The sequence below is a fragment of the Moschus berezovskii genome, chromosome 7 (assembly GCF_049115385.1).
Source record: "Moschus berezovskii isolate FMDL1 chromosome 7, NW_MosBer_1.0, whole genome shotgun sequence".
Lineage (NCBI taxonomy): Eukaryota > Metazoa > Chordata > Mammalia > Artiodactyla > Moschidae > Moschus > Moschus berezovskii.
This window is the reverse complement of record NC_142466.1, coordinates 55,538,882-55,566,333: the sequence shown is the minus strand read 5'-3', so window position 1 is coordinate 55,566,333 and position 27,452 is coordinate 55,538,882. Positions and strand designations below refer to the sequence as shown.

Sequence of the window (27,452 nt, the reverse complement as noted above, 5' to 3'; positions counted from 1 at the left end):
TATAATAAAGACAATGAAATAATGCTTTCATAAAGGAGAAGGGTGAGGCTTTTTAGAAGGTAGGAAACAATGTCCTGGGGACTTTGGGGGAGATGATCAACAGTTACTGTTCAATCTTTTTTCTTTTTGCCACACCACATGACATGAGATCTTAGTTCCCCGACCAGGCCTCCAGCCCTCGGCAGTCAAGTCCTGACTGCTAGGGAACTCCCTACTGTTCAATCTTTAAAACTGTATCAGAAGAGAAGAATCTGTCTTCACCTTTAATCTTAGAGATTAAACTTGTATTAGCAATTTAAGTACAGGAGGCTCCTATAATTTTGCCATTTGATTATCTGAAAACAAAGGGCTACAAAGTGGCTTTAGAACAGCGAAGTCATCCAGTGTACCATATGTTTTGTTAATAGCTCAGTTGTGTCTGACTCTCTGCAACCCCACAGACTGTAGCCTGCCAGATTTCTCTGTCCATGGAATTCTCCAGGCAAGAATACTACAGGGGGTTGCCATATCCTTCTCCACAATGTACAGTAATTAGATGTTTTTTTTTTTTAGGTAATTAATTTATTTTTTATTGGAGGCAAATTATTTTACAATATTATATTGGTTGGTTTTGCCATACATTGATATGAATTTGCCCCGGGTTTACATAAGTTCCCCCTCCTGAACCGCCCTCCCACCTCCCTCCTCCCTTTATCCTCCCTCTGGGTCATCCCCGCATGCCAGCCCCGAGCATCCTATAACATGCATTGACCCTGAACTAGTGATTCGTTTCACATATGACAACATACGTGCTTCAATGCCACTCTCCCAAATCATCCCACCCTCACCCTCTCCCATAGAGTCCCAAAGACTGTTCTATACATCTGAGAGTTAGGATTAACACTCTGAGTCTCAGCTTCCTTGTCAATAAAATAAGGAGAAGTTTTGTCACCCAGGGAAGCAAGTCAAGGGTACTTAAGTTCAGTTAAGTTCAGTCGCTCAGTTGTGTCCGACTCTTTGCAACCCCACGAATCACAGCACACCAGGTCTCCCTGTCTATCACCAACTCCCGGAGTTCACCCAAACTCATGTCCATCGAGTTGGTGATGCCACCCAGCCATCTCATTCTCTGTCATCCCCTTCTCCTCCTGTCCCCAATCCCTCCCAGCATCAGAGTCTTTTCCAGTGAGTCAACTCTTCGCATGAGGTGGCCAAAGTATTGGAGTTTCACCTTTAGCATCAGTCCTTCCAATGAACACCCAGGATCGATCTCCTTTAGAATGGACTGGTTGGGTCTCCTTGCAGTTCAAGGCACTCTCAAGAGTCTTCTCCAGCACCACAGTTCAAAAGCATCAATTCTTCGGCGATCAGCTTTCTTCACAGTACAATTCTCACATCCATACATGACCACGGGAAAAACCATAGCCTTGACTAGACGGACCTTTGTTGGCAAAGTAATGTCTCTGCTTTTTAATATACTATCTCCTCTCCAGAGGGGAACCTAAATATGAAAGCCAGTGTGACCACAGCAATCTGCATGAGTTGTTCTAGAATAAACAGAGCTCAGGGAGCTTCCACTGAGCTTCCACTGAGCTAACCTTAGTGAAAGCCTTTCCAAGCCTGGACAGAACAGTAATAACAGACAGATGTCTGGGATCAGAAGCCAAATATAGCATCATGTGGTCACAAAGGGAAGCAATGGCCACCATGGATATAGAGACAAGGGGCTATCCCATTTAAAAATGAGTTGTCTGGAACAGCACTTTTCGAAACTGTAGTAAAGTTCCAAAAGGGCAGCAGCTTTGTCTTATTCACAGCTATAAAGCCTGAACAAGAACAGCATCTGGGAATAATAAACACTGAATCAATATCTGGGAGGGAATGAATGTTTGGATCATAAAAGTCTCCAAGAATCCTTTCAGAGTTACAGAAAGAAAAAGGCTCCAAGTTACTGATATTGGACTTTCCAATGATTGTGTTACTAGGGCTCATTTTAAGGTTCCCTTAAAATTTGAGAAATGAGGGGAAAAGTAACATTATTTGCACCCAAATGGGTAGGTATATTAATCATTGACAGCATTTAAATAAAGCCTAGACAGAGATGTTGAAAAGGTGTAATGATCCTCTTTGAGGTGCAAGATTAGAGAATCTAGAGGGTTTTTTGACATTCAGAAGTCACTGACTCTTTTAAGATCTGATGAAAAATGCATATATGGACATTGAAACAATTGTGGAAAAGGTGAGAGGTTAATGGATGAACTAGTTAAAGAAAGTTATTATAAAAAGAATCTGAGGTTCATTTTGAACCCATCTCTGTTGGCCTATAAAAAATATCTCATCAACTCTTTTGTAAAACACAAGTATCTCCTTCCTTAGATTAAGAAGCACCAGTTTTGCATTGTTTGGGGAAGTTTTGGTTCTGGAAAGGCTGTGGATTGGGAGTACTTTCAGATTTTGATTTTATGGGTACTGAGAATTGAAGAATGTTTTAATGACAAGGACAGAGCAAACAAGGATGAAGGAAAAGACCAAGAAAGAAGTGGCACAGTTTCAACGGAAAAGAAACAATAGGAGAATAACAGGAGCAACAGCAGGAGATCCTGGACTTGGTTACTAAATGAGTCATGGTTTTGCTCTCTAGAGTTCAAAGTCCAGAAAGGAGGGAGCATAGCTGAGAGAGTTCAGTACTCAAATGGCTTAAATAATAACCAGGATATTTAAAATCAAATCCAGAGAAATAATAAATACTAGAGAGGAAACAGATCTAGATTCAAATCCCAGCTCCATTCCTTCCTAGCTGTATCCCACTTAGCAAGTCACTAACAGTTTCTCTGTTTACCTTGCCAACACGAAGAATTTGATCTTAAGTGGTAAATCCAGAAATAAAATGTGAACTGTGGTTGGAATGGGTTGTTTGTGACTTCATCACTGGACATAGGATCCAGTTTTTTAAGTATGTTAAACTAAACACATAGCATACAATTCAGTTCAGTTCAGTCGCTCGTGTCCGACTCTTTGTGACCCCATGAACCACAACACGCCAGGCCTCCCTGTCCATCACCAACTCCTGGAGTCCACCCAAACCCATGTCCATTGAGTCGGTGATGCCATCCAACCATCTCATCCTCTGTCGTCCCCTTCTCCTCCCTCCTTCAATCTTTACCAACATCAGGGTCTTTTCAAATAAATCAGCTCTTCGCATAAGGTGGTCAAAGTATCAGAATTTCAGCTTCAACATCAGTCCTTCCAATGAACACCCAGGACTGACCTCCTTTAGGATGGAGTGGCTGGATCTCCTTGCAGTCCAAGGGACTCTCAAGAGTCTTCTCCAACACCACAGTTCAAAAGCATCAATTCTTCGGCACTCAGCTTTCTTCACAGTCCAACTCTCACATCCATACATGACCACTGGAAAAACCACAGCCTCAACTAGATGGACATTTGTTGGCAAAGTAATGTCTCTGATTTTTAATATGCTGTCTAGGTTGGTCATAACTTTCCTTCCAAGGAGCAAGCGTCTTTTAATTTCATGGCTGCAGTCACCATCTGCAATGATTTTGAGCCCCCAAAAATTAAGTCAGCCACCGTTTCCACTGTTTCCCCATCTATTTCCCATGAAGTGATGGGACCAGATGCCATGATCTTAGTTTTCTGAATGTTGAGCTTTAAGCCAACTTTTTCACTCTCCTCTTTCACTTTCATCAAGAGGCTCTTTAGTTCTTCTTCACCTTCTGCCATAATGGTGGTGTCATCTGCATATCTGAGGTTATTGATATTTCTCCCGGCAATCTTGATTTCAGCTTGTGCTTCCTCCAGCCCAGCATTTCTCATGATGTACCCTGCTGCTGCTGCTGCTAAGTCGCTTCAGTCGTGTCCAACTCTGTGCGACCCCATAGACGGCAGCCCATCAGGCTCCCCCATCCCTGGGATTCTCCCAGCAAGAACAGTGGAGTAGGTTGCCATTTCCTTTGCATATAAGTTAAATAAACAGGGTAACAATATACAGCCTTGACATACTCCTTTTCCTATTTGGAACCAGTCTGCTGTTCCATGTCCAGTTCTAACTGTTGCTTCCTGACATGCATACAGGTTTCTCAAGAGGCAGGTCAGGTGGTCTGGTATTCCCATCTCTTTCAGAATGTTCCACAGTTTATTGTGATCAACACAGTCAAAGGCTTTGGCATAGTCAATCAGGCAGAAACAGATGTTTTTCTGGAACTCTCCTGCTTTTTTCCATGATCCAGCGGATGTTGGCAATTTGATCTCTGGTTCCTCTGCCTTTTCTAAAGTCAGCTTGAACATCTGGAAGTTCACGGTTGACGTATTGCTGAAGCCTGGCTTGGAGAATTTTGAGCATTACTTTACTAGCGTGTGAGATGAGTGCAACTGTGTAGTAGTTTGAGCATTCTTTGGCATTGTCTTTCTTTGGGATTGGAATGAAAACTGACCTTTTCCAGTTACGGGGCAACTGCTGAGTTTTCCACATTTGCTGACATATTGAGTACAGCACTTTCACAGCATCATCTTTCAGGATTTGAAATAGCTCAACTGGAATTCCATCACCTCCACTAGCTTTGTTCCTAGTGATGCTTCTAAGGCCCACTTGACTTCACATTCCAGGATGTCTGGCTCTAGGTGAGTGATCACACCATCATGATTATCTGAATCGTGAAGATCTTTTTTGTATAGTTCTTGCCACCCTCTTCTTTTTTTTTTTGGTAATTAATTTATTTTTTATTGGAGGCAAATTATTTTACAATATTATATTGGTTGGTTTTGCCATACATTGACATGAATTCGCCCCAGGTTTACATAAGTTTCCCCTCCTGAACCCCCTCCCACCTCCCTCCTCCCTTTATCCTCCCTCTGGGTCATCCCCGCATGCCAGCCCCAAGCATCCTATAACATGCATTGACCCTGAACTAGTGATTCATTTCACATATGACAACATACGTGTTTCAATGCCATTCTCCCAAATCATCCCACCCTCACCGTCTCCCATAGAGTCCCAAAGACTGTTCTATACATCTGTGTCTCTTTTGCTGTCTCGTATACAAGGTTATCATTTGCATCTTTCTAAATTCCATATATATGCGTTAGTATACTGTATTGGTGTTTTTCTTTCTGGCTTACTTCACTCTGTATAATAGGCTCCAGTTTCATCCACCTCATTAGAACTGGAAACTATAAGTAAGGTGAAAAGACAGCCTTCAGAATGGGAGAAAATAATAGCAAATGAAGCAACGGATAAAGGATTAATCTCCAAAATATACAAGCAGCTCCTGCAGCTCCATTCCAGAAAAATAAATGACCCAATCAAAAAATGGGCCAAAGAACTAAACAGACATTTCTCCAAAGAAGACATAAAGATGGCTAACAATCACATGAAAAAATGCTCAACATCCCTCATAATCAGAGAGATGCAAATCAAAACCACCTCTTCTTAATATCTTCTGCTTCTGTTAGGTCCCTACCATTTCTGTCCTTATTGAGCCCACCTTTGCATGAAATGTTCCCTTGATATCTATAATTTTCTTGAAGAGATCTCTAGTCTTTCCCATTCTATTGTTTTCCTTTATTTCTTTGCCTTGATCACTGAGGAAGGCTTTCTTATCACTCCTTGCTATTCTTTGGAACTCTGCATTCAAATGGGTATATCTGCCGTTTTCCCCTTTGCTTTTCACTTCCCTTCTTTTAACAGCATATAATAAATATTCAATATTGTAGAATGAATGATTAAATGTGTAAAAATATTTTCAAGTATTAGAGTACAAAAAAGTAATCTCCAATTCCTGTGTTTTGACAAAAAAGAAAAACCTCTTAAAAGTAATATCATTCTCAAGCCAGAATAAATTTCATCCACAGAATTAACTTCTGAATATTTACATTTTGTGTAACAAAAGTCACTAGAGACAAGACTAAATTATATGCAATATTATACTTTCTAAAGTACACACAAATATAATTTGGAAATATTCTCAATAAAGATTGAGACAATTTGTACAACTGTTTTTTATAATGCTTCAGATAATCCATTTATTTATTTAATAAGTATCTATTAAACACCTAAATTATTTGCAAAATCCTGTGCTTGATAAGTAGTAGGTTTCTTCTACTTTCTTTCACCATGTGACTAGACTTAAAATCAATTTGAGTGAAAATATACACAAATAAGGTACGCACGGTCAGCAAGTGTAGATACATACTGTGTAAAAAGAAAAGACAATAAAAGAGATGATTAATAATTAGTGATGTTGAGCATCTTTTCATGTGTTTGTTGGCCACCTGTTTGTCTTCTTTGGACAAATGGCTATTTAAGATGCACAAACATCGCTGATTATTAAGAGAAACACAAATCAAAACTATAGTGAGGTATCACTCACACCAGTCAGAATGACCATCAGCAAAAAATCCACTAACAATAAATGCTGGAGAAGGTGTGGAGAAAAGGGAACCGTCTTATACTACTGGTCGGAATGTAAATTTATATAGCCACTATGAAGAACAGTATGGCAGTTCCTTAGAAAACTAAAAAAGAACTATCACGACCCAGCAATCCCACTCATGGATATAACCCAGAGAAAACCATAACTTGAAAAGATACATGCACATTAACGTTCACTGAAGCATTATTTACAATAACCAGGACATGGAACAACCTGAATGTCCATCAACAGAGGAGCAGATAAAGAAGATGTGGTATAAACACACAATGGAATGTTATTCAGACATTATAAGGAATGAAACTTGCCATTTAGAGATGTGGTTGGGCCTAGAGACTGTCAAAAAGAGTGAACTAAGTCAGAAAGAGTAAAGCAAATATTGTATATTAATACATATATGTGGTACCTAGAAAAATGGTATAGATGACCTTATTTGAAAAGCAGAAATAGAGACACGGACATAGAAAGCAAACATATGGATAACAAGGGGGAGGGGGGTGGGATTAACTGGGAGATTGAGATGATACATATACACTATTGATACTATTTGCAAAATAGATAACTAATGAGAACATGCTGTATAGCCTAGAGAACTCTACTCAAAGCTCTGTGGTGTCGTAAATGGGAAGGAAATTAAAAAAAGTGGGGATATATGTAAACATATAGCTGATTTATTTTGCTGTATAGAAGAAAACAACATAACATTTTAAAGCAACTATAACTCAATAAAAAATTAACTTTTAAAAAGAGATGGTTATAAAACAGACAGAACACTTTGAGGGTGGGGAAATAGCAAAAAGATTTTGGAGATGGTACTTGAGGTGAGCCTTAGACAATGAGCTTGCACCCAAGTGAAATGGAAGATAAGCAGGCTTAAAACTGGCATACCTTCTAGGAAGAGTATTTCTCACTAATGAAAATGAATTTAAAATTATTGGACAGTCTCTTGTTAGCCTCCTCAACATCCACAAAACTGGATTATCAGTAAAGGCAGGTGGTTCTACATTTTACTGGCCACAGAAAACTAGCTTCACTCCAGGCTTATGCCAATAACTATTAATGCTAGGTTCCTCCCTCTTGGTGTTCATCATAACTTCATCAAAAGGACCACTTTTAAGAGGAGTGCCTGGAAGACATGTGGTCCTGCCCATCCCTCTGACAGCCTGAAGCCTATCTCTAGGACAATTTCAGATCAGCCAAGATCTAGGTACCTGGAACACATCCCACAGCCCCTTCCCCACAGCTTCAGCCCTAGAGAATGGTTTTATGAACCCTCTCCTTCCTGTCACATCTGCAGCTCAAGAGAGGCAATTCTACAAAATGCTACCTTGCACAGGAAAGTTGTTAAGACTTTAATTATAAGACACAATGTCCACCTAGGAGAAATTCTCATCTGAATCAGCATCAAGAATAGGTGTGTTTCTCACAAACATGTGGTGGCTAAACAATATGCTAGTAAACAACCATTGGATTACTGAAGAAATCAAAGGAGAAGAAAAAAGAAAGAAACACCCAGTGACAAATGAAGACAAAAGCATCAAGGTCCAAAACTTACTGGATGCAGTAAAAGCAGTTCTAAGAATGAAGTTCACAGCAATACAATCTCACCTCATGAAACAAGAAAAGTCTCAAATAAACAACCTAACCTTACACCTAAAAGAACTAGAGAAAGAACAACAAACAAAAGCTAAAGTTAGTAGAGGGAAGGAAATCATAAAGATCAGAGTAGAAATAAATGAAATAGAGACAAAACAATCACAAAGACCAATGAAACTAAAAGCTGGTTCTCTGAAAACATAAACAAGATTGATAAACCTTTAACCAGTTTAGCAAGAAAAAAAAAAAGGGAGAAGAATCAAATCAGCAGTGAGAAATTAGAAATGAAAAAAAAAAGAAATTTACAACTGACTCCATAGAAAAACCAAGAATCACAAGAGACTACTATGAACAACTGTATGCCAATAAAATGGACAACCCAGGAGAAATGGACAAATTCTTAGAGAGGTACAGTCACCCAAGACTGAACCAGGAAGAAACAGAAAATATGAACAGACAAATCACAAGCACTAAAACTGAAACTGTGATTAAGAATAGGTGTGCTTCTATGTGGCAACCTGGATGGGAGAGGAGTTTGGGGAAGAATGGAAACATGTACATGTATGGCTGAGTCCCTTCTCTGTTCACCTGAAACTATCATAACATTGTTAATCAGCTATATCCCAATACAAAATAAAAACTTTTTTTAAAAAAAGAATAGTTGTGTTTCCCTTGTGCAATTGCTTTCAGCAATTGCCAATTAGGTAACATATCCTTTCAACAGCTGGCACCTAAGAAAGTTAGAAGCCAGTAAGAATGTAAGTCATTTCACAATGCACCTTAATTTATAGTTTCATTTTATGTCAACAACTAACTTTTCCTTCTCTCTTACATATATAAAAGCCTCACCACTTGCCTATGCCCTCTGGAACTTCCTTAAATCCTTTCTACAGAAAGGGGATTGTAAACACATGACCAATTAGATTTTTCTTCCTGAAGGTGAGGGAAGTCCACCCTGATCTTTATCCATACTAAATAGTCAGATCAACAATGAGAACAGTGACAGACTTTATTTTCCTGGGCTCCAAAATCACTGTGGACAGTGACTGCAGCCATGAAATTAAAAGACACTTGCTCCTTGAAAGAAAAGCTATGACAAACTTAGACAGCATATTAAAAAGCAGAGACATTACTTTGCCAACAAAGGTCTGTGTAGTCAAAGCTATGGTTTTTCCAGTTGTCATATACAGATGTGAGAGCTGGACAATAAAAAAGGCTAAGTGCCAAAGAACTGATGCCTTTGAACTGTGGTGTTGGAAAACACTCTTGAGAGTCCCTTGGACAGCAAGGAGATCAAGCCAGTCAATCCTAAAGGAAATCAACCCTGAATATTCACTGGAAGGACTGGTGCTGAAGCTAAAGCTCTAACACTTTAGCCATCTGTTGCAAAGAACTGACTCACTGGAAAAGACCCTGATGCTGGGAAGGACTGAAGACAGGAGGAGAAGAGGACAACAGAGGATGAGATGGTTGGATGGCATCACCAACTCAATGGGCATGAGTTTGAGCAAGCTCTGGGAAATGGTGATGGACAGGGAAGACTGGCATGCTGCAGTCCATGGGGTTGCAGAGTCAGACATGACTGAGCAACTGAACAAAGTCAGATCAATGCCCATTAAGTGAATGGGCATACCATAGGCCTGCAGGACATCCTGTCTATCATCCTGTACCCGTCAGAACCTCACAAGCTGTCCATGTGTAAGATACAGTAATACCTACGCTGCCTCACAGCAATGAATCAACCAGACTGCCAAGACATTCCAGGAATTAACAGACAACTTTATACAACCGAAGGACAGCAAATTCCAGTCACATTCAGCAGCACTGCTTTAAGGCCTCGAAGTAAATCAAGTTGTGCTTTATTTAAAAATCTCTCTGGAATCAGAAATATCTTTTTCTAAATCACCACACACGATCACCCACTACATCACATCACTACATATCCCCTTCAAAACACTTTTCTGGTCACCTACATTGTGTTAAAAACAGTAAGTCAACGTTGAGGAGCCTTAAAGACAATGGAGTGCCAGCCCTCTTCATGAGAGGAGGCAGCCAGAACCCCTGGAAAGTACTTTAGAAATCAGACAGGCTTGGGTGTGAATCTTGGCCTTGCCACTCACTTGCCATGACTGCAGTCAAACCAGCTAACTCTCTGAACCTCTGTTTCCTTATTTGTAGGATAGGGATGACAAAGATGATGATGATGTCTCATCTCGGGACTGTTGTACAAAGAGTCTGACAGAGTGTCTGACTCAAATTATGACTTAATAAATGGCAACGTACTCCAGTATTCTTGCCTGGAGAACCCCATGGACAGAGAAGCCTGGTGGGCTACAGTCCATGGGGTCGCAAAGAGTCAGACATGACTGAGCGACTTAACTTTCACTTTTCTCTCCAGTTCACCTGCCATTTGTCAAAGAATTTTAAATCAATTCAGTGACTGAGAATATTCTATAGAGCAAGCTAAGTATAATTAAAGGCAAAGCTAAGTATAATTAAAGGCAAAAGTGAAATAATCACTTTGTGAGAAAAAAATAATAACAATGTCCAATATTTGTTGAGCAATTACTATGTGCCAAGTGCTTTACACGTACTATCTCATCTGCCTCACCTCTCCTTCAGTGTGCTATTGTTGTCCATATTTTATAAATGAGGTACCAAGGCTCTAATATGTTGGGAAATTTTTCCAAAGAAGAGGCAGAGCTGAGATTTGAATCCACATAGTCTGACTCCAAAAGCCATGCACTTGACCACCAGGAAAACATTGGTTTGAATATACATGCAAAATTTTATGGAAAAACAAAAGGTAATTTATTTCAACTGGGGGATGGTGGTCAAAGAAGCCTTTGGAAAGAAGGGGATATTAGAACTGGGCCTTGGAGAAAGAGCAAGATTTCACTTTGATAGAGGTAGAGTGGAAAAGGGATTTATATAAAGGAGGACTATTCCAGGCTGAGGGATTTCCATCAAAAATGTGGAGGTGTAAAATGATAGGATGTGCTGGGACACAGTGAGAAATTGGCATAGATAGATATCCCTGAGCTCATGGTAACCCTATTCCTAATTGCAAGCAAGAAGGATGGAGCAGGAGGAAGTGTTAGGAAAGCAGCTTGGGGTCAATGTCATGTCTGAAATATCTTCCAGGGGCATTTGGATCTTAGAGGCAACAGAGAGCCACAGGTGGTTGCAAAAGAGAAGATACATGACACTACCCATCCTTCAAGAAAGAAACTGTCAATGATGAGGAGGAGGTATTAGAATGGGGGAAAGAAATCTCTTAGGAGGTTCCTGCAATACTTCAGGAAAGACAGTGGAAGGCTGGACAGGGCCAATGACAATGGAAAGGGGTGTGCACAAAGATATCCCAGGGGCCAGTTAGGGGGCCTGAGTACTGATATGGGTGCCTGGGGAGGCACTGACATTTTTGGCCAATAAGGAGAAGAAAGAAATGAAAAAGAGGACAAAGCAGCTAGCAGTTCTTTGAAAAATAATGTGATTCTTTGACAAAGCAGTGTAATTGTTAGAGGTAATTTGAGCTGCAACTGACAGAAAAGTAGACAATGAAGACACTTTGTTATTTCATGGAAGAAGTCAAGGGACTTCTTGGAAAGCTCCAGGGACAGCTAACCATTCAATGATGTTATTCACGTCTATATGTTCAAAGAAGGACTAGGTTGGTGCCTCTGGAAACCTCTTAATTTTTTCCTCACTGACCCAAGCAGTGGCAGCAGCAGCCCCATTCCTCATATGAAAATATCTGATAAAGGAAGGACTTCTCTTTCCACATCTGTGTCTATTTTTTAGGGAAAAAAATATTTCCCAGAATCCTCTGAGATGACTTCCTGCATGCTGGAATGCCATCACTGACCACCCTTAGCTACCAGGAAGTTAGAAAAATAAGTATCCAACAACCAGAATTATGATTACTGTGGATGGCTTACACCATGATATATCTATGAGCCAAGTATATTACAGGTTATCAAATTCAGAAAGTGTTAATAAGAAAGAAGGGGTTATGGCTACTGAGTGGGTAATCAACAGTGTCTGCCATAAGCATTTTGAACAAATCAATCTGCCTTCCAGAAAATGGGAATTTACAAGATGAAAATGTGATATTTGGCCATGGACACACGTTTCTAATGAAACTGAAGCTCTGATCTGGCAGCCTCAGAAGGAATTCAGTTCAGTTCAGTTCAGTCGCTCAGTCATGTCCGACTCTCTGCGACCCCATGAATCACAGCACGCCAGGCCTCCCTGTCCATCACCAACTCCCGGAGTTCACTCAAACTCACGTCCATCGAGTCGGTGATGCCATCCAGCCATCTCATTCTCTGTCGTCCCCTTCTCCTCCCACCCACAACCTTTCCCAGCATCAGAGTCTTTTCCAGTGAGTCAACTCGTCGCATGAGGTGACCAAAGTATTGCAGTTTCAGCTTTAGCATCAGTCCTTCCAATGAACACCCAGGATTGATCTCCTTTAGAATGGACTGGTTGGATCTCCTCAGAAGAAATAGCTTATTCTAAATTCCCTCTTCAAGATCATGAGATATTCTGAAGTCTAGCTTATCGGAAGATGGGTCTTCACCAGCCTAAGCAAAAGGAAAAGATGATACACAACTACTAAGATTTGTGATTCAGACTATGAGAACTCCTAACAAAGCAAGATGATGCAATCTCAGTTGAAATACAACTCTTGTTCCTCTGAGTACTTTTGGAAATTAAAGAACATTGACTCATTCCCTTAACCACAGCTATTTAACTCTTTTCTGCATGTTCAAGTCCTATGTGTTCTTTAATGTCCAGTTCAATTTTGGCTTCCTTCATCAAGTTTTTCCTATCACCAACCAATTTGTAGCTCACTATACTATTTAATACATTCACAAACATCTTCCTAATTCTGTTATCAAATTCGGTTGATTTGACCTGAAATAGTTACCAATTCTGTCCACCTCTTTTCATCTCCATTGCTGATAACTGTTTATGTTTACTGGGCATGTGTTTCATTGCAAGGCATTATTCTACACACTTTACAATTATTAATTCATTTAATATTTTTAACAACTCTATGAGATAAATTATAGTAATCATTTTATACATGAGGAGACTTGGAAATAGAATTGTTAAGTAACTTGTTCAAATTCACATAGGTAATAAGTATACAGATATTACTGAGAAATTATTTCTTAATTGATACATTACACTTCCTCTCTTATAAATCACATACCATTTCACCTAAACTACTGCAACAGGATCCTGGCAATTTCCTTGCCTGGACTTAACTCCTCTCCATGCAGTCTTTATCCTAAAGCGAGAATGATCTTTAAAAAACGCAAATTACCAATTTGCTACTCTAGTAAATAGAATATGGGCTTTGGTCGTGTTAATTCAAAACCCATCTCTGGATGCATGACTTCTCAAGTCTCAACTTTCCCAAATTTAAAAACCAATTTACCATTGGTCATGGCAAATTCCCCCCCAAACTTTCTACGCTGTCCATGATGTTGCCCTATCTACCTCTCCAGTCTTACCTTGGGTTATCCTTCTCCTAGAATTTTTTATTCTTACCACCTTAATGCTTTCATTCCTTCCTACCCCACAGCCTTTGCACAGGCTGTCCCTCTACCTAAAAGGCTCTTCCTTATCTCCAATTTCGCCTTCCCTCCTTCTTCAAATCTATTTATCCTTCAGAACATCACTGAAATGTCACTCCACACACAGGAACGCCTTCTTCCCACCTTCAGTTCAGTTCAGTCACTCAGTCGTGTCCGACTCTTTGCCACCCTATGAACTGCAACACACCAGGCCTCCCTGTTCATCACCAACTCCTGGAGTCCACCCAAACCCATGTCCATTGAGTTGGTGATGACATCCAACCATCTCATCCTCTGTCGTCCCCTTCTCCTCCTGCCCTCAGTCTTTCCCAGCATCAGGGTCTTTTCAAATGAGTCAGCTATTCGCATCAGGTGGCCAAAGGATTGGAGTTTCAGCTTCAACATCAGTCCTTCCAATGAACACCCAGGACTGATCTCCTTTAGGATGGACTGGTTGGATTTACCTCCAATACCACAGTTCAAAAGCATCATTTCTTCAGCGCTCACCTTTCTTTATAGTCCAACTCTCACATCCATACATGACCACTGGAAAAACCATAGCCTTGACTAGACAGACGTTTGTTGACAAAGTAATGTCTCTGCTTTTTAATATGCTAAGTTGGTCATAACTTTCCTTCCAAGGAGTAAGCCTCTTTTAATTTCATGGCTACAATCACCATCTGCAGTGATTTTGGAGCCCAGAAAAATAGTCAGCCACTGTTTCCACTGTTTCCCCATCTATTTACCATGAAGTCATGGGACCGGATGCCATGATCTTAGATTACCCCACCTTCAGATTAGCTCAAGTTCTGACAGGTCATAGCAGATTTTGTTAATTACTAAATGATCAGTCATACAAGGGCAGGGCAGAGGTTGCATATTTCATTCATCAGTGTATTTCCAGCAGTGAGCCCAGTCTTTCACTCAAAAGCAGTCCACTTTTACAGTAAGTACAAGTCTAAGCTTCCTTGCCAGCAGTGCATATTCTTTGAGGTCAGTGACTGTGCCTCAGAGAGGTGGGCTACTCTAGTAAAGAGAATATGGGCTTTGGTCATGTTAATTCAAAGTCCATCTCTGGATGACTGGCTTCTCAAGTCTCAACTTTCCCAACTTAAGAGGAAATAATTCCATTGAAGAATAAAAGAGATACTGAAAGTAATGTACTAAGAAACCTGGCAGCAAATGCTCTTTAGATTGTTATTCCCAGAGAGTCAGTGGCATGAGCAGTGAGGCTGCACACCAGAGGTCCAGTGACCTCCCCCACCTCCCAAACAATTCACCTTGGGCCAAGCTTCCTTCTCCACCTGTTCACCTGCATGAATACCATCATGTGGAGATTCACAAAAATGCCACAGTGAGCAAAAGGTTAAGGATTTGCTAGGCGCAGAGGGAAGTAAGAGGACAAAATGAACATGGTATGTGTTGAGTATCCACTAAGTGACAGGCATTTTCATACATTATCTCATTTAATATTTAGCAAAAGTAAATCTCATTCTACAAATGCAGAAACTGGGGCTCAGAGAGGTTAAGTGTCTCACCCATGGGCTTTGAGCAGGTAGGTGGTAGAGACCCGACTTGAACTCAGGTCTGCTTAGGATTTGCTCCTGCTACCCCAAGGTACTACCTCCAAAACAATTCTCTTCCTTGCTCTTGCCTTCAGGTAAATGTGCTTTAAAGACCCAAGACATCTTTTACCTATCTTTAAAGTCAACCTGACCCAGTGGGAAGAATTAAACAATTTAGTAATATGTGAGCACGCAGTGTCTCACAATTACCTATCTGAAAATGAATTACACATGCTGGAGTTTCTCTTTCAAAAAGCTACATGCTACTTAAGTAGAAAAACTAAATCAATTCAAAATGCCCAATACTAAATTGTTGACTAAAGAATTTTTTTTAATTAACCTAATTTTGAATGAGTTTTAATTGATGAATTAAAAGTAGTCATTATCATTCTCTAGGCCTAAATGAAGTTAATAAAATGAAAGATTAGGTGGAGAAGGGAGAAGGAAGACAGGGGAAATCGTGTCCCCTCTGAGATGCTACACAAGCCCATGGCTTGAAATGAAGAACTGAGCACCCAAGACCTCCCACAACTAGTTCCATCACGTAACCTATATACTGAGGTTACCCAACACGCAACCCATCCACTACCCGTGCCCGAATCTCCTGTGACTTTTGTGAATGCCACTTCCAAGGACTTACTCCAGATCTACAGATTCAAATTCTCTGGAAGATGATGCCCAGGAAATGGCATTTTAACAAACACCCCAGATGTTTCTGATTCATCCCAAGGTTTGGAAACAGCTTTGGGTGCTCAGTAAAAATGCAAAGATCAACATGATTCTGCATATTTATTTACTTTGTGGGGATATAATTTTCTGTAAGAACCTTGAAAACTTTTTAATGAATAATATATTTATCCCAGAAACTCTAAAGACCAGGCAGTCCCACTGCAACATGTCCACCCTTTACAATCAGGAATCAACTACTTGCACCTAGAGGAGGGGGATAAACAGTTACTAATTCACCAATTAGTGCATTTTATAATGTAAATCTAATCCACTTGATTAACTTACTTTTGTATGCAATTCCTAGTTAATTCTATCTTGTGGGGTAATGACATTTTTCTAAATTTATAACTTCAGTATGCTCCTTAGTTACAAATAGACTCCCTGACTCAACTACTAATTGTATGTTCAGGACACTCTTTTATTCTTCTGTACAACCCCCAGGAAAGGTAAATTTTTTAGATAAATTACTTCCTTTTCTTCCTCCTTACCACTGATTAAAGGCAATCCACTAGCCGTTTCTCTCACCTGTTATCCTACCATTTCAAATTTTGGAAATAGAAATGTAGATTGTAAAAGAAACCTAATTGTTGAACAGCTTCTTGTGATTAAGCAAATACCTCCAATCTTTCCTTAGTTTAGCAGTCTCTCTTCTTTTGCTTCTGGGGACTTGCCACAAGGCTAAGGGGTCCCTGAAACTTGAGGGTCAAGTACCCAAGGCAAGAATTCATTAGCCATGGGCTTTACTGGAGTCTTCCCAATTGGAGGAGCTCTGAGAGTCTCATCACCTTGGAAACACAACAGCAGGCTCCCTGAATATACACAGAGTATAGATTTTTAAGCACCATAAGAAAATAGGGTTTCAGTTAAGTTACCCAAATGTAAAAATCATGATTCAAAACTGTCACTGACTCGGAAGCATCTTTAGTCAGGAATAGCATCTTCAAGCTGACAAGTCACAAATATGTGTACTTTTGCTAACCAAACCGGTAGTTGGGGGAAAGCTCAAAAATATCCCATCTCTATCTTTAATTTTTCTCCTAAAAACGGAATGTCTTCCTCTGAAACTGGCCAGGCCACTGCCAATACAATTACCACTGGTGTGTATGGAACACTCAAGTTACCTACGTCTTTGTAGAAATCTTGATTTTTGGAAACAGAAGTGCGAAAGATACACTCATAGAAGACATTTTGAACCTTAAAATGGAACTGCTTGTTTTGATGCAAATGGCTCGGGGTGGGGGTTGCGGGGGGGGGGCGGTGAGGCGGTAAATTTCTCTCGGACTATCCTTTCTAGTATTAGAGTTGTCTAGTCTGGATCATTAGTATCAATATGCTGTTTGCTGAATGATCAGATGAATGAAATCAGTTCTTAACTTATTCGAATACACTGAAAGGGCTCAACAACACTGATCAAATAACCCTTCTATTATTTCATTCACAATAAATTCAGTCAAATTTACGGAGCCCCTAGGCGATGCTAGGCACTATGCCAGGAGCCTGAGATACAAAAATGAATGAAGCGAAGTTCTAGCTTATTAATGATTTCAAGATTTGAGAGGGCACAGCCTCGCTCCCCCTTCCACCGAAGCCTGCAAGGCTGTGGAGCCAATCGTACTTTACATCTCCCAGCACCTGGGAACACTTTACTTCCAGTCCAGCCCACGAACCTAGCACCAGGGCTCTCTCCCGGAAAGAGCCAAACCCTTAAGTTCAACTCCGCACCGAGCTAACTCCGGGGTCCGTGGCTCACCCGGCGAGATTCCGTGCACCTGTCCGCCCGCCCGTCGGAGTGCAACAGACCCCACACCCGCTTACTTTGCCACTGTCGCTCACACCAAGGAGGTGGTCCCGCAGCACCTCCATGGGGCAGGTCCAGGTGGAGTGGACGAACGTCCCTCTGAAGATGTGCGCCAGGGGCGGCATCCGGGCGGCACACATGTTAGCGGGGGAGCGCAGCGCGGAGTCCGCGGGCGGAGGAGGGCGCACCGGCCAAACGCACGGCGAAGACTCCCTGGGGCTGCGGGCAGCTGCCGAGCCGGCACCCGCTCCGGCCTCGTCCTGCCCCCGCTTCCCCGCGCGATCGCCTGCCCCCTGCAGGCCGCGCCCAGGGGCTGGCTTCCTGCCTCCTCGATGCCAATAGGATTTGTCTCCCGTGAGTTGGTTCCAGTCTTTCTCTCCTCCCCTGCTTTAGTTTTTGATACAGTTAACTCTGAGTTTCCAAAATCACCGTTCACGTCGCGATTCTTTTAACCCTTGGTGGCTGTCGCCCATGCAGGGGGCCGGAGGTGAAGCGAGGAGCTGGAGGATTCAGGATTCCAGCTCTGTAACTTTAACTGGTCACTGCCATCTGCTTTCTCCTCCGCCTTTCTTCAATTGGCACACCCAGAGTTACATCTACCTGCTTTCTTTGCCCTTTAAACTCTTAGCTATTTGTGGCTCAACTCTGGACCTTTTCAACCACAAGGTCTCACCTGGCACAAGTTCAGTGCCAGGGTGACAGGTCTGTTATGGCTGCCTACCTGGAGAAGGGAATGGCTACCCACTCCAGTATTCTTTAGGCTTCCCTGGTGGCTCAGATGGTAAAGAATCTGCCTACAGTGCTGGAGACCTGGGTTCAGTCCTGGGTTGGGAAGATCCCTTGGAGAAGGAAGTGGCTACCCGCTCCAATATTCTTGCCTGAAGAATTCCATGGACAGAGGAACCTGGTGGGCTACAGTCCATGGGGTCACAAAGAGTCAGACACAACTTTCACTTTTCTTTCACCTTACCAACCAGTTTCGTTTTCATTTCTGTGGGCTGCAGAATTTGTCTTAACCTGATGTTCTGGAAGCATGTCCTACAGAATTGCTGGGGTCCCACCACTGGAGGTTAATCTTGACCCCAAAGTTCTTTTCTTTACCTCAGGCTAACGTTTTGGCCCTTGTGTCTGCCTACAAACAACTCCAATTTTTCTCATACCTAAAATAAATGAATCTCTTTGATTTACTTCCAGTTGTACAGGGGGAGAAAATTAAGTAAGCCAAGTTACTAGAAATGGCAGTGTGGCATGGCTTGGTGGAAAGAGTGCTGGATCAGGAATCAAGAGTTTATGGTCCATGCAGCGGGCCTCAGCATCCTTGTCATCCTTGTTTGTGAAAATGAACTTGGACTGGGTGGTTGCTAAGACCGAGATTAGGTCAGCAGTCCTCCTCTACAGCATGTGCACAAAGTCCTCTCCTAAGTTCCTCCAGGAAGAACAACTTGTTTCCACTCAGGACATTTGCACATGTGGATACTTCTGCCCCTAATGCCTCCTGTGGATACTGACTGGCTCTTCGTAGTCACTAAGTCATGTATGACTCTTTTGCCACCCCATGGACTGTAACCCACCAGCCTCCTCTATTCAGGGGATTTCCAAGGCAAGAACACTGGAGTGGGTTGCCATTTCTTTCTTCAGGGATCTTCCTGACCAAGGGATCAAACCCAAGTCTCCTGAATGGGCAGGCAAACTCTTAACCACTGAGTCACCAGGGAAGCCCCTTCTTTCTCATCACTGGTTTGCCTCAAATGTCAGCTCTTTGGAGTAATCTACCTCCAACACCAAACTAATAGCACAACCCTTTCCCTCCCAGTTTCTATTGCATTAAACTATCTTGTTTCTGCTATTGCATTTATCATAGCTAATTTCATTTATTTTATGCTTTTTTATTTATTTCTGCTTGCCATCCCCCAGTACACACACACAGACACACAGAGTAATAGAAGTACCACAAAACCAGGCATCTTATGTCTAGAACAGTGCCTGGTATTTCTTACATATTAAATGAATGAATGGTTATTTTGGGAGCAGAGAAGTAACTTGAGATAAATATATATTTTGGTTCCTTCATAAACTATCAGGGTTTCACATTGCCATGCATGAGCAGGCTTTCTCTGAATCTCTGCTTTTATGACCAAGGGGTTGCTTATATAAACAATTCATCCCCTTCTCAATTCCTTCACCTCCTCCTTAACAAGGTGGAGGAGGCCCACTTCATGAGGACTTTCTTTGCTTTAGCACTGAAAGTCTCACAGTGCAGGAAACTGCCAGTCCCAGGCACACTAAGCTGGGTGATCATTCTGCCAAGAACTCAGATTAAGAAGCCCTGAGATTAGGAAACTGAGAGCTTTGCCCTTTCCTCTGGGAGGCATCAGCCCTTTCTCCCTGTTGTTTTCTTCTGATTATACAGACCACACTCCCTGCTTGCAGTCCCAACAGATAGAATACTGAAACATCCTCTTGATCTGAATACATACACACAAACCTCAGAAAGGAAATAAAATGTCTCGCTGTTATTGAAAAAGTGGAATCAATTAAACATTTCTAAAAGATGTATTGGTTTCCTAAAATAAATACAGCTAATTTATTTTTCAGTGAAAGTCACCTAAATGTCCAACAATTGAATCTAGTAAATTAAAATCCATTTACTTGGTAGAATATTATGAAGTTTTAAAAAACAATAGTGGATATATGCAACCCTGTGGGAATTACATGTAATAAAATGTCATTTTTTAAATTAATTTATTTTAATTGGAGGCTAATTACTTTACAATATTGTAGTGGTACAATATTTATGGTTTTTGCCATAAATTGACATGAATCAGCCATGGGTGTACATGTTTTCCCCATCCTGAACCCCCTCCTACCTACCTCCCCATCCCATCCCTCAGGATTGTCCCAGTGCACCAGCCCTGAGCGCCCTGTCTCAGGCATCGAACCTAGACTGGCAATCTATTTCACATATGATAATATTCATGTTTCAATGCTAATCTATCAAATCATCCCACCCTCGCCTTCTCCCACAAAGTCCAAAAGTCTGTTCTTTACATCTGTGTCTCTTTTGCTGTCTTGCATATAGGGTCATCGTTACCATCTTTCTAAATTCCATATATATGCATTAATATACTGTATTGGTGTTTTTCTTTCTGACTTACTTCACTCTGTATAATAGGCTCCAATTTCATCCACCTCATTAGAACTGATTCGAATGCATTCTTTTGAATAACTGAGTAATATTCCATTGTGTATATGTACCACAGCTTTCTTAGCCATTCGTCTGCTGTTGGACATCTAGGTTTCTTCCATTTCCTGGCTATTATAAACAGTGCTGTGATGAACACTGGGGCACATGTGTCTTTTTCAATTCTGGTTTCCTCGGTGTGTATGCCCAGCAATGGGATTGCTGGGTCGTATGGCAGTTCTATTTCCAGTTTTTTAAGGAATCTCCACACTGTTCTCCATAGTGGCTGTAGTAGTTTGTATTTCCACCAACAGTGTAAGGGGGTTCCCTTTTCTCCACACCCTCTCCAGCATTTATTGTTTGTAGACTTTTGGATAGCAGCCATTTTGACTGGTGTGAGATGGTACCTCATTGTGGTTTTGATTTGCATTTCTCTGATAATGAGTGATGTTGAGCATCTTTTCATGTGTTTGTTAGCCATCTGTATGTCTTCTTTGGAGAAATGTCTGTTTAGTTCTTTGGCCCATTTTTTGATTGGGTCATTTATTTTTCTGGAATTGAGCTGCAGGAGCTGCTTGTATATTTTGGAGATAAATTCTTTTGCAGGAAGAGGGACCCCTTCCAGGGCCTGAAACTGGGCTCTTGTCTAACACTTGGAAATGAATTGTCTGAGGAGACACATGTGCTGACAAAGAGAGATTTTACTGGGAAAAGGCACCTAGGTGTAGAGCAGTAGGGTAAGGGAACCCAGGAGAACAGCTCTGCCACATGGCTCACAGTCTCGGGTTTCATGGTGATGGGATTAGTTTCCAGGTTGTCTTTAGACAATCATTTTGACTCAGAGTCCTTCCTGGTAGTGCACACCTTGTTCAGCCAAGATGGATGCAAGAGAGAAGGATTGTGGGAGGTGGTAAGACATGTGGTGTCTCCTTTTGACCTTTCCTGAACTCTTCCGGTTGGTGGTAGCTTATTAGTTCCGTGTTCCTTACCAGGACCTCCTGTCACAAAGCAACTCATGCAGATGGTTAGTATGGTGCCTGGCCAGGGTGGGCAGTTTCAGTCAGTGTGCTTCCCCTAACAATTCTTTGTCAGTTGCTTCGTTTGCTATTATTTTCTCCCATTCTGAAAGCTGTCTTTTCACCTTGCTTATAGTTTCCTTCATTGTGCAAAAGATTTAAAGTTTAATTAGGTCCCGTTTGTTTATTTTTGCTTTTATTTCCAATATTCTGGGAGGTGGGTCACAGAGGATCCTGCTGTGATTTGTGTCAGAGAGTGTTTGCCTATGTTTTCCTCTAGGAGTTTTATAGTTTCTGGTCTTACATTTAGATCTTTAATCCATTTTGAGTTTATTTTTGTGTATGGTGTAAAAAAGTGTTCTAGTTTCATTCTTTTACAAGTGGTTGACCAGTTTTCAGAGCACCACTTGTTAAAGAGATTGTCTTTTCTTCATTGTATATTCTTGCCTCAAGTTTTTTTAATGGCATTTATGCTATGGTTAAAATCAGGAAATGCCTAGGGCATAATGGCTAGAATTAAAAAAGTGTACCAAACATTGGCAGTCATTCTACCTAGGTATAGGAATTACTAGGAAATAGTGTTTTGATGCTTAATGACATTGTTACACGTGGTTGATGGAATGACTAACCACTGTGTAGCTTTGAATAAAGTTAGTCTTCTTAAACAGAAGATATGGCCATAGGCCTCCAGGTGACATGGCATTAGCACTTCTCAGGTAAGTGTTAGTTTTTCCAGTTCAGTTCAGTTCAGTCGCTCAGTCTTGTCAGACTCTTTGCGACCCCATGAATCGCAGCACGCCAGGCCTCCCTGTCCATCACCAACTCCCGGAGTTCACTCAAACTCATGTCCATCGAGTCGGTGATGCCATCCAGCCATCTCATTCTCTGTTGTCCCCTTCTCCTCCCGCCCCCAATCCCTCCCAGCTTCAGAGTCTTTTCCAATGAGTCAACTCTTCACACGAGGTAGCCAAAGTACTGGAGCCTCAGCTTCAGCATCAGTCCTTCCAATGAACACCCAGGAAAGATCTCCTTTAGGATGGACTGGTTGGATCTCCTTGCAGTCCAAGGGACTCTCAAGAGTCTTCTCCAACACCACAGTTCAAAAGCATCAATTCTTCGGCGATCAGCTTTCTTCACAGTCCAACTCTCACATCCATACGTGACCACTGGAAAAACCATATCCTTGACTAGATGGACCTTTGTTAGCAAAGTAATGTCTCTGCTTTTTAATATGCTGTCTAGGTTGGTCATAACTTTCCTTCCAAGGAGCAAGCATCTTTTAATTTCATGGCTGCAGTCACCATCTGTGGTGATTCTGGAGCCCCCCAAAATAAAGTCTGGCACTGTTTCCACTGTTTCCCCATCTATTTCCCATGAAGTGATGGGACCAGATGCCATGATCTTAGTTTTCTGAATGTTGAGTTTTAAGCCAACCTTTTCACTCTCCTTTTTCACTTTCATCAAGAGGCTTTTTACTTCCTCTTCACTTTCTGCCATAAGGGTAGTGTCATCTGCATATCTGAGGTTATTGATATTTCTCCCAACAATCTTGATTCCAGCTTGTGCTTCCTCTAGCCCAGCATTTCTCATGATGTACTCTGCATATAAGTTAAATAAGCAGGGTGACAATATAGCCTTGATGTACTCCTTTTCCTATTTGGAACCAGTCTGTTGTTCCATGTCCAGTTCTAACTGTTGCTTTCTGACCTGCATACAGGTTTCTCAAGAGGCAGGTCAGGTGGTCTGGTATTCCCATCTCTTTCAGAATTTTCCAGTTTATTGTGATCCACACAGTGAAAGGCTTTGGCATAATCAATCAAGCAGAAATAGATGTTTTCTGGAACTCTCATACTTTTCCAGTGATCCAGTGGATGTTGGCAATTTGATCTCTGGTTCCTCTGCCTTTTCTAAATCTAGCTTGAACATCTGGAAGTTCACGTTTCACGTATTGCTGAAGCCTGGCAATGCCAAAGAATGCTCAAACTACTGCACAATTGCACTCATCTCACGTGCTAGTAAAGTCATGCTCAAAATTCTCCAAGCCAGGCTTCAGCAATATGTGAACCGTGAACTTCCAGGTGTTCAAGCAGGTTTTAGAAAAGGCAGAGGCACCAGAGATCAAATTGCCAACATCTGCTGGATCATGGAGAAAGCAAGAGAGTTCGAGAAAAACATCTATTTCTGCTTCATTGACTATGCCAAAGCCTTTGACTGTGTGGATCACAATAAACTGTGGAAAACTCTGAAAGAGATGGGAATACCAGACCACCTGACCTGCCTCTTGAGAAACCTGTATGCAGGTCAGAAAGCAACAGTTAGAACTGGACATGGAACAACAGACTGGTTGTTGGAAATAGGAAAAGGAGTACGTCAAGGTTGTATATTGTCAACCTGCTTATTTAACTTATATGCAGAGTACATCATGAGGAACACTGGGCTAGAAGAAGCACAAGCTGGAATCAAGATTGTTGGGAGAAATATCAATAACCTCATATATGCAGATGACACCACCCTTATGGCAGAAAGTGAAGAGGAACTAAAAAGCCTCTTGATGAAAGTGAAAGAGGAAAGTGAAAAGATTGGCTTGAAGCTCAACATTCAGAAAACAAAGATCATGGCATCTGGTCCCATCACTTCATGGGAAATAGATGGGCAAACAGTGGAAACAGTATCAGACTTTATTTTGGAAGGCTCCAGAATCACTGCAGATGCTGATTGCAGCCATGAAATTAAAAGACGCTTGCTCCTTGGAAGGAAAGTTATGACCAACCTAGATAGCATATTAAAAAGCAGAGACATTACTTTGCCAACCAAGGTCCATCTAGTCAAGGGTATGGTTTTTCCACTGGTCATGTGTGGATGTGAGAGTTGGACTGTGAAGAAAGCTGTTCACCGAAGAATTGATGCTTTTGAACTGTGGTGTTGGAGAAGACTCTTGAGAGTCCCTTGGACTGCAAGGAGATCCAACCAGTCCATCCTAAAGGAGATCTTTCCTGGGTGTTCATTGGAAGGACTGATGCTAAAGCTGAAACTCCAATACTTTGGCCACCTCATGCGAAGAGTTGACTCACTGGAAAAGACTCTGATGCTGGGAAGGATTGGGGGCAGGAGGAGAAGGCGACGGCAGAGGATGAGATTGCTGGATGGCATCACTGACTCAATGGACATGAGTTTGAATGAACTCCAGGAGTTGGTGATGGACAGGGAGGCCTGGCATGCTGCAATTCATGGGGTCGCAAAGGTTCGGACACGACTGAGTGACTGAACTGAACTGAACTGAACTGAAGATGAGTGCAACTGTGAGGTAGTTTGAGCATTCTTTGGCATTGCATTTCTTTGTGTTTGGAATGAAGACTGACCTTTTCCAGTCCTGTGGCCACTGCTGAGTTTTCCAAATTTGCTGGCATATTGAGTGCAGCACTTTCACAGCATCATCTTTCAGGATTTGAAATAGCTCAACTGGAATTCCATCTCCTCCACTAGCTTTGTTCATAGTGATGCCTTCTAAGGCCCACATGACTTCACATTCCAGGATGTCTGGCTCTAGGTGAGTGATCACACCATCGTGATTATCTGGGTCATGAAGATCTTTTTTGTACAGTTCTTCTGTGTATTCTTGCCACCTCTTTTAATATCTTCTGCTTCTGTTAGGTCCATACCATTTCTGTCCTTTATCGAGCCCATCTTTGCATGAAATGTTCCCTTGGTATATCTAATTTTCCTGAAGAGATCTCTAGTCTTTCCCATTTTGTTGTTTTCCTCTATTTCTTTGTATTGATCGCTAAGGAAGCCTTTCGTATTTCTCCTTGGAGAGATCTCTTTGGAACTCCGCATTCAGATGCTTATATTTTTCCTTTTCTCCTTTGCTTTTTGCTTCTTTTCTTTTCACAGCTATCCCGAGAAGAGCAATCCCACGTCCAAGGTCAGGGGTGGCGGCTGAGAGGAGCTACCCCAAGTCCGAGGTCAGGGGTGGCAGGCCAGAAGAGCAACCCCATGTCCAAGTAGCGGTGGCTGTGCTGGCGCAGGAGGGCCGAGAGGAGCTACTCCACATTCAAGGTCAGGAGGGGTGACTTGTCCAAGGTAAGGAGCAGCAGCTTCACTTTGCTGGAGCAGCCATGAAGAAATACCCCACGTCCAAGGTAAGAGAAACCCAAGTAAGATGGTAGCTGTTGCGAGAGGGCATCAGAAGGCAGACACACTGAAACCATAATCACTGAAAACTAGCTTATCTGATCACATGGACCACAGCCTTGTCTAACTCAGTGAAACTAAGCCATGTGGTGTGGGGCCACCCAAGATGGACTGGTCATGGCGGAGAGGTCTGACAGAATGTGGTTCACTGGAGAAGGGAATGGCAAGCCACTTCAGTATTCTTGCCTTTAGAACCCCATACACAGTATGAAAAGGCAAAATGATAGGATACTGAAAGAGGAACGCTCCAGGTCAGTAAGTGCCCAATATGCTACTGGAGATCAGTGGAGAAATAACTCCAGAAACAATGAAGGGATGGAGCCAAAGCAAAAACAATACCCAGTTGTGGATGTGACTGGTGATAGAAGCAAGGTCCAATGCTGTAAAGAGCAATATTGCATAGGAACCTGGAATGTTAGGTCCATGAATCAAGGCAAATTGGAAGTGGTCAAACAGGAGATGGCAAGAGTGAACATCAACATTCTAGGCATCAGCAAACTAAAATGGACTGGAATGGGTGAATTTAACTCAGATGACCATTTTATCTACTACTGTGGGCAGGAATCCCTTAGAAGAAATGGAGTAGCCATCATAGTCAACAAAAAAGTCCGAAATGCAGTACTTGGATGCAATCTCAAAAATGGTAGAATGATCTCTGTTCATTTCCAAGGCAAACCATTCAGTGTAACAGTAATCCAAGTCTATGCCCCAACCAGTAATGCTGAAGAAGTTGAATGACTCTATGAAGACATACAAGACCTCTAGAATGACCACCTAAAAAAGATGTTTTCATTATAGGTGACTGGAATGCAAAAGTAGGAAGTCAAGAAGCACCTGGAGTAACAGTCAAATTTGGTCTTGGAGCATGGAATGAAGCAGGGCAAAGGCTAATAGAATTTTGCCAAGAGAACTCACTGGTCATAGCAAACACCCTCTTCCAACAACACAAGAGAAGACTCTACACATGGACATCACCAGATGGTCAACACCAAAATCATGTTGATTCTATTCTTTGCAGCCAAAGATGGAGAAAATCTATACAGTCAGCAAAAACAAGACTGGGAGCTGTCTGTGGCTCAGATCATGAACTCCTTATTGCCAAATTCAGACTTAAACTGAAGAAAGTAGGGAAAACCACTAGACCATTCAGGTATGACCTAAATCAGATCCCTTATGATTATACAGTGGAAGTGAGAAATAGATTTAAGGGACTAGATCTGATAGACAGAGTGCCTGATGAACTATGGACCAAGGTTCGTGATATTATACAGCAGACAGGGATCAAGACCATCCTCATGGAAAAGAAATGCAAGAAAAACAAAATAGCTGTCTGAGGAAGCCTTACAAATAGTTTTTCCAAGCA

General features: G+C 41.7%; 1 protein-coding gene and 1 long non-coding RNA gene across 2 annotated transcripts in view; one reads left to right on the top strand and one right to left on the bottom strand.

Annotated features, from left to right (window-relative positions):
• The window catches only part of GDA (guanine deaminase), a 112,343-nt gene extending 94,393 nt beyond the window's left edge, over positions 1 to 17,950 (bottom strand). Inside the window, exon 1 of the mRNA XM_055426880.2 lies at positions 17,719 to 17,950. Within this exon, the coding sequence (XP_055282855.2) occupies positions 17,719 to 17,841 (123 nt within the window). The 5' untranslated portion in view covers positions 17,842 to 17,950. The remainder of the gene's footprint in view (positions 1 to 17,718) is intronic.
• The window catches only part of LOC129556740 (uncharacterized), a 191,684-nt gene extending 165,131 nt beyond the window's left edge, over positions 1 to 26,553 (top strand). The window contains exon 7 of the long non-coding RNA XR_016037838.1: positions 25,790 to 26,553. This is a non-coding gene — a long non-coding RNA (uncharacterized LOC129556740). The remainder of the gene's footprint in view (positions 1 to 25,789) is intronic.
• The last annotated feature ends 899 nt before the right edge of the window (positions 26,554 to 27,452 follow it).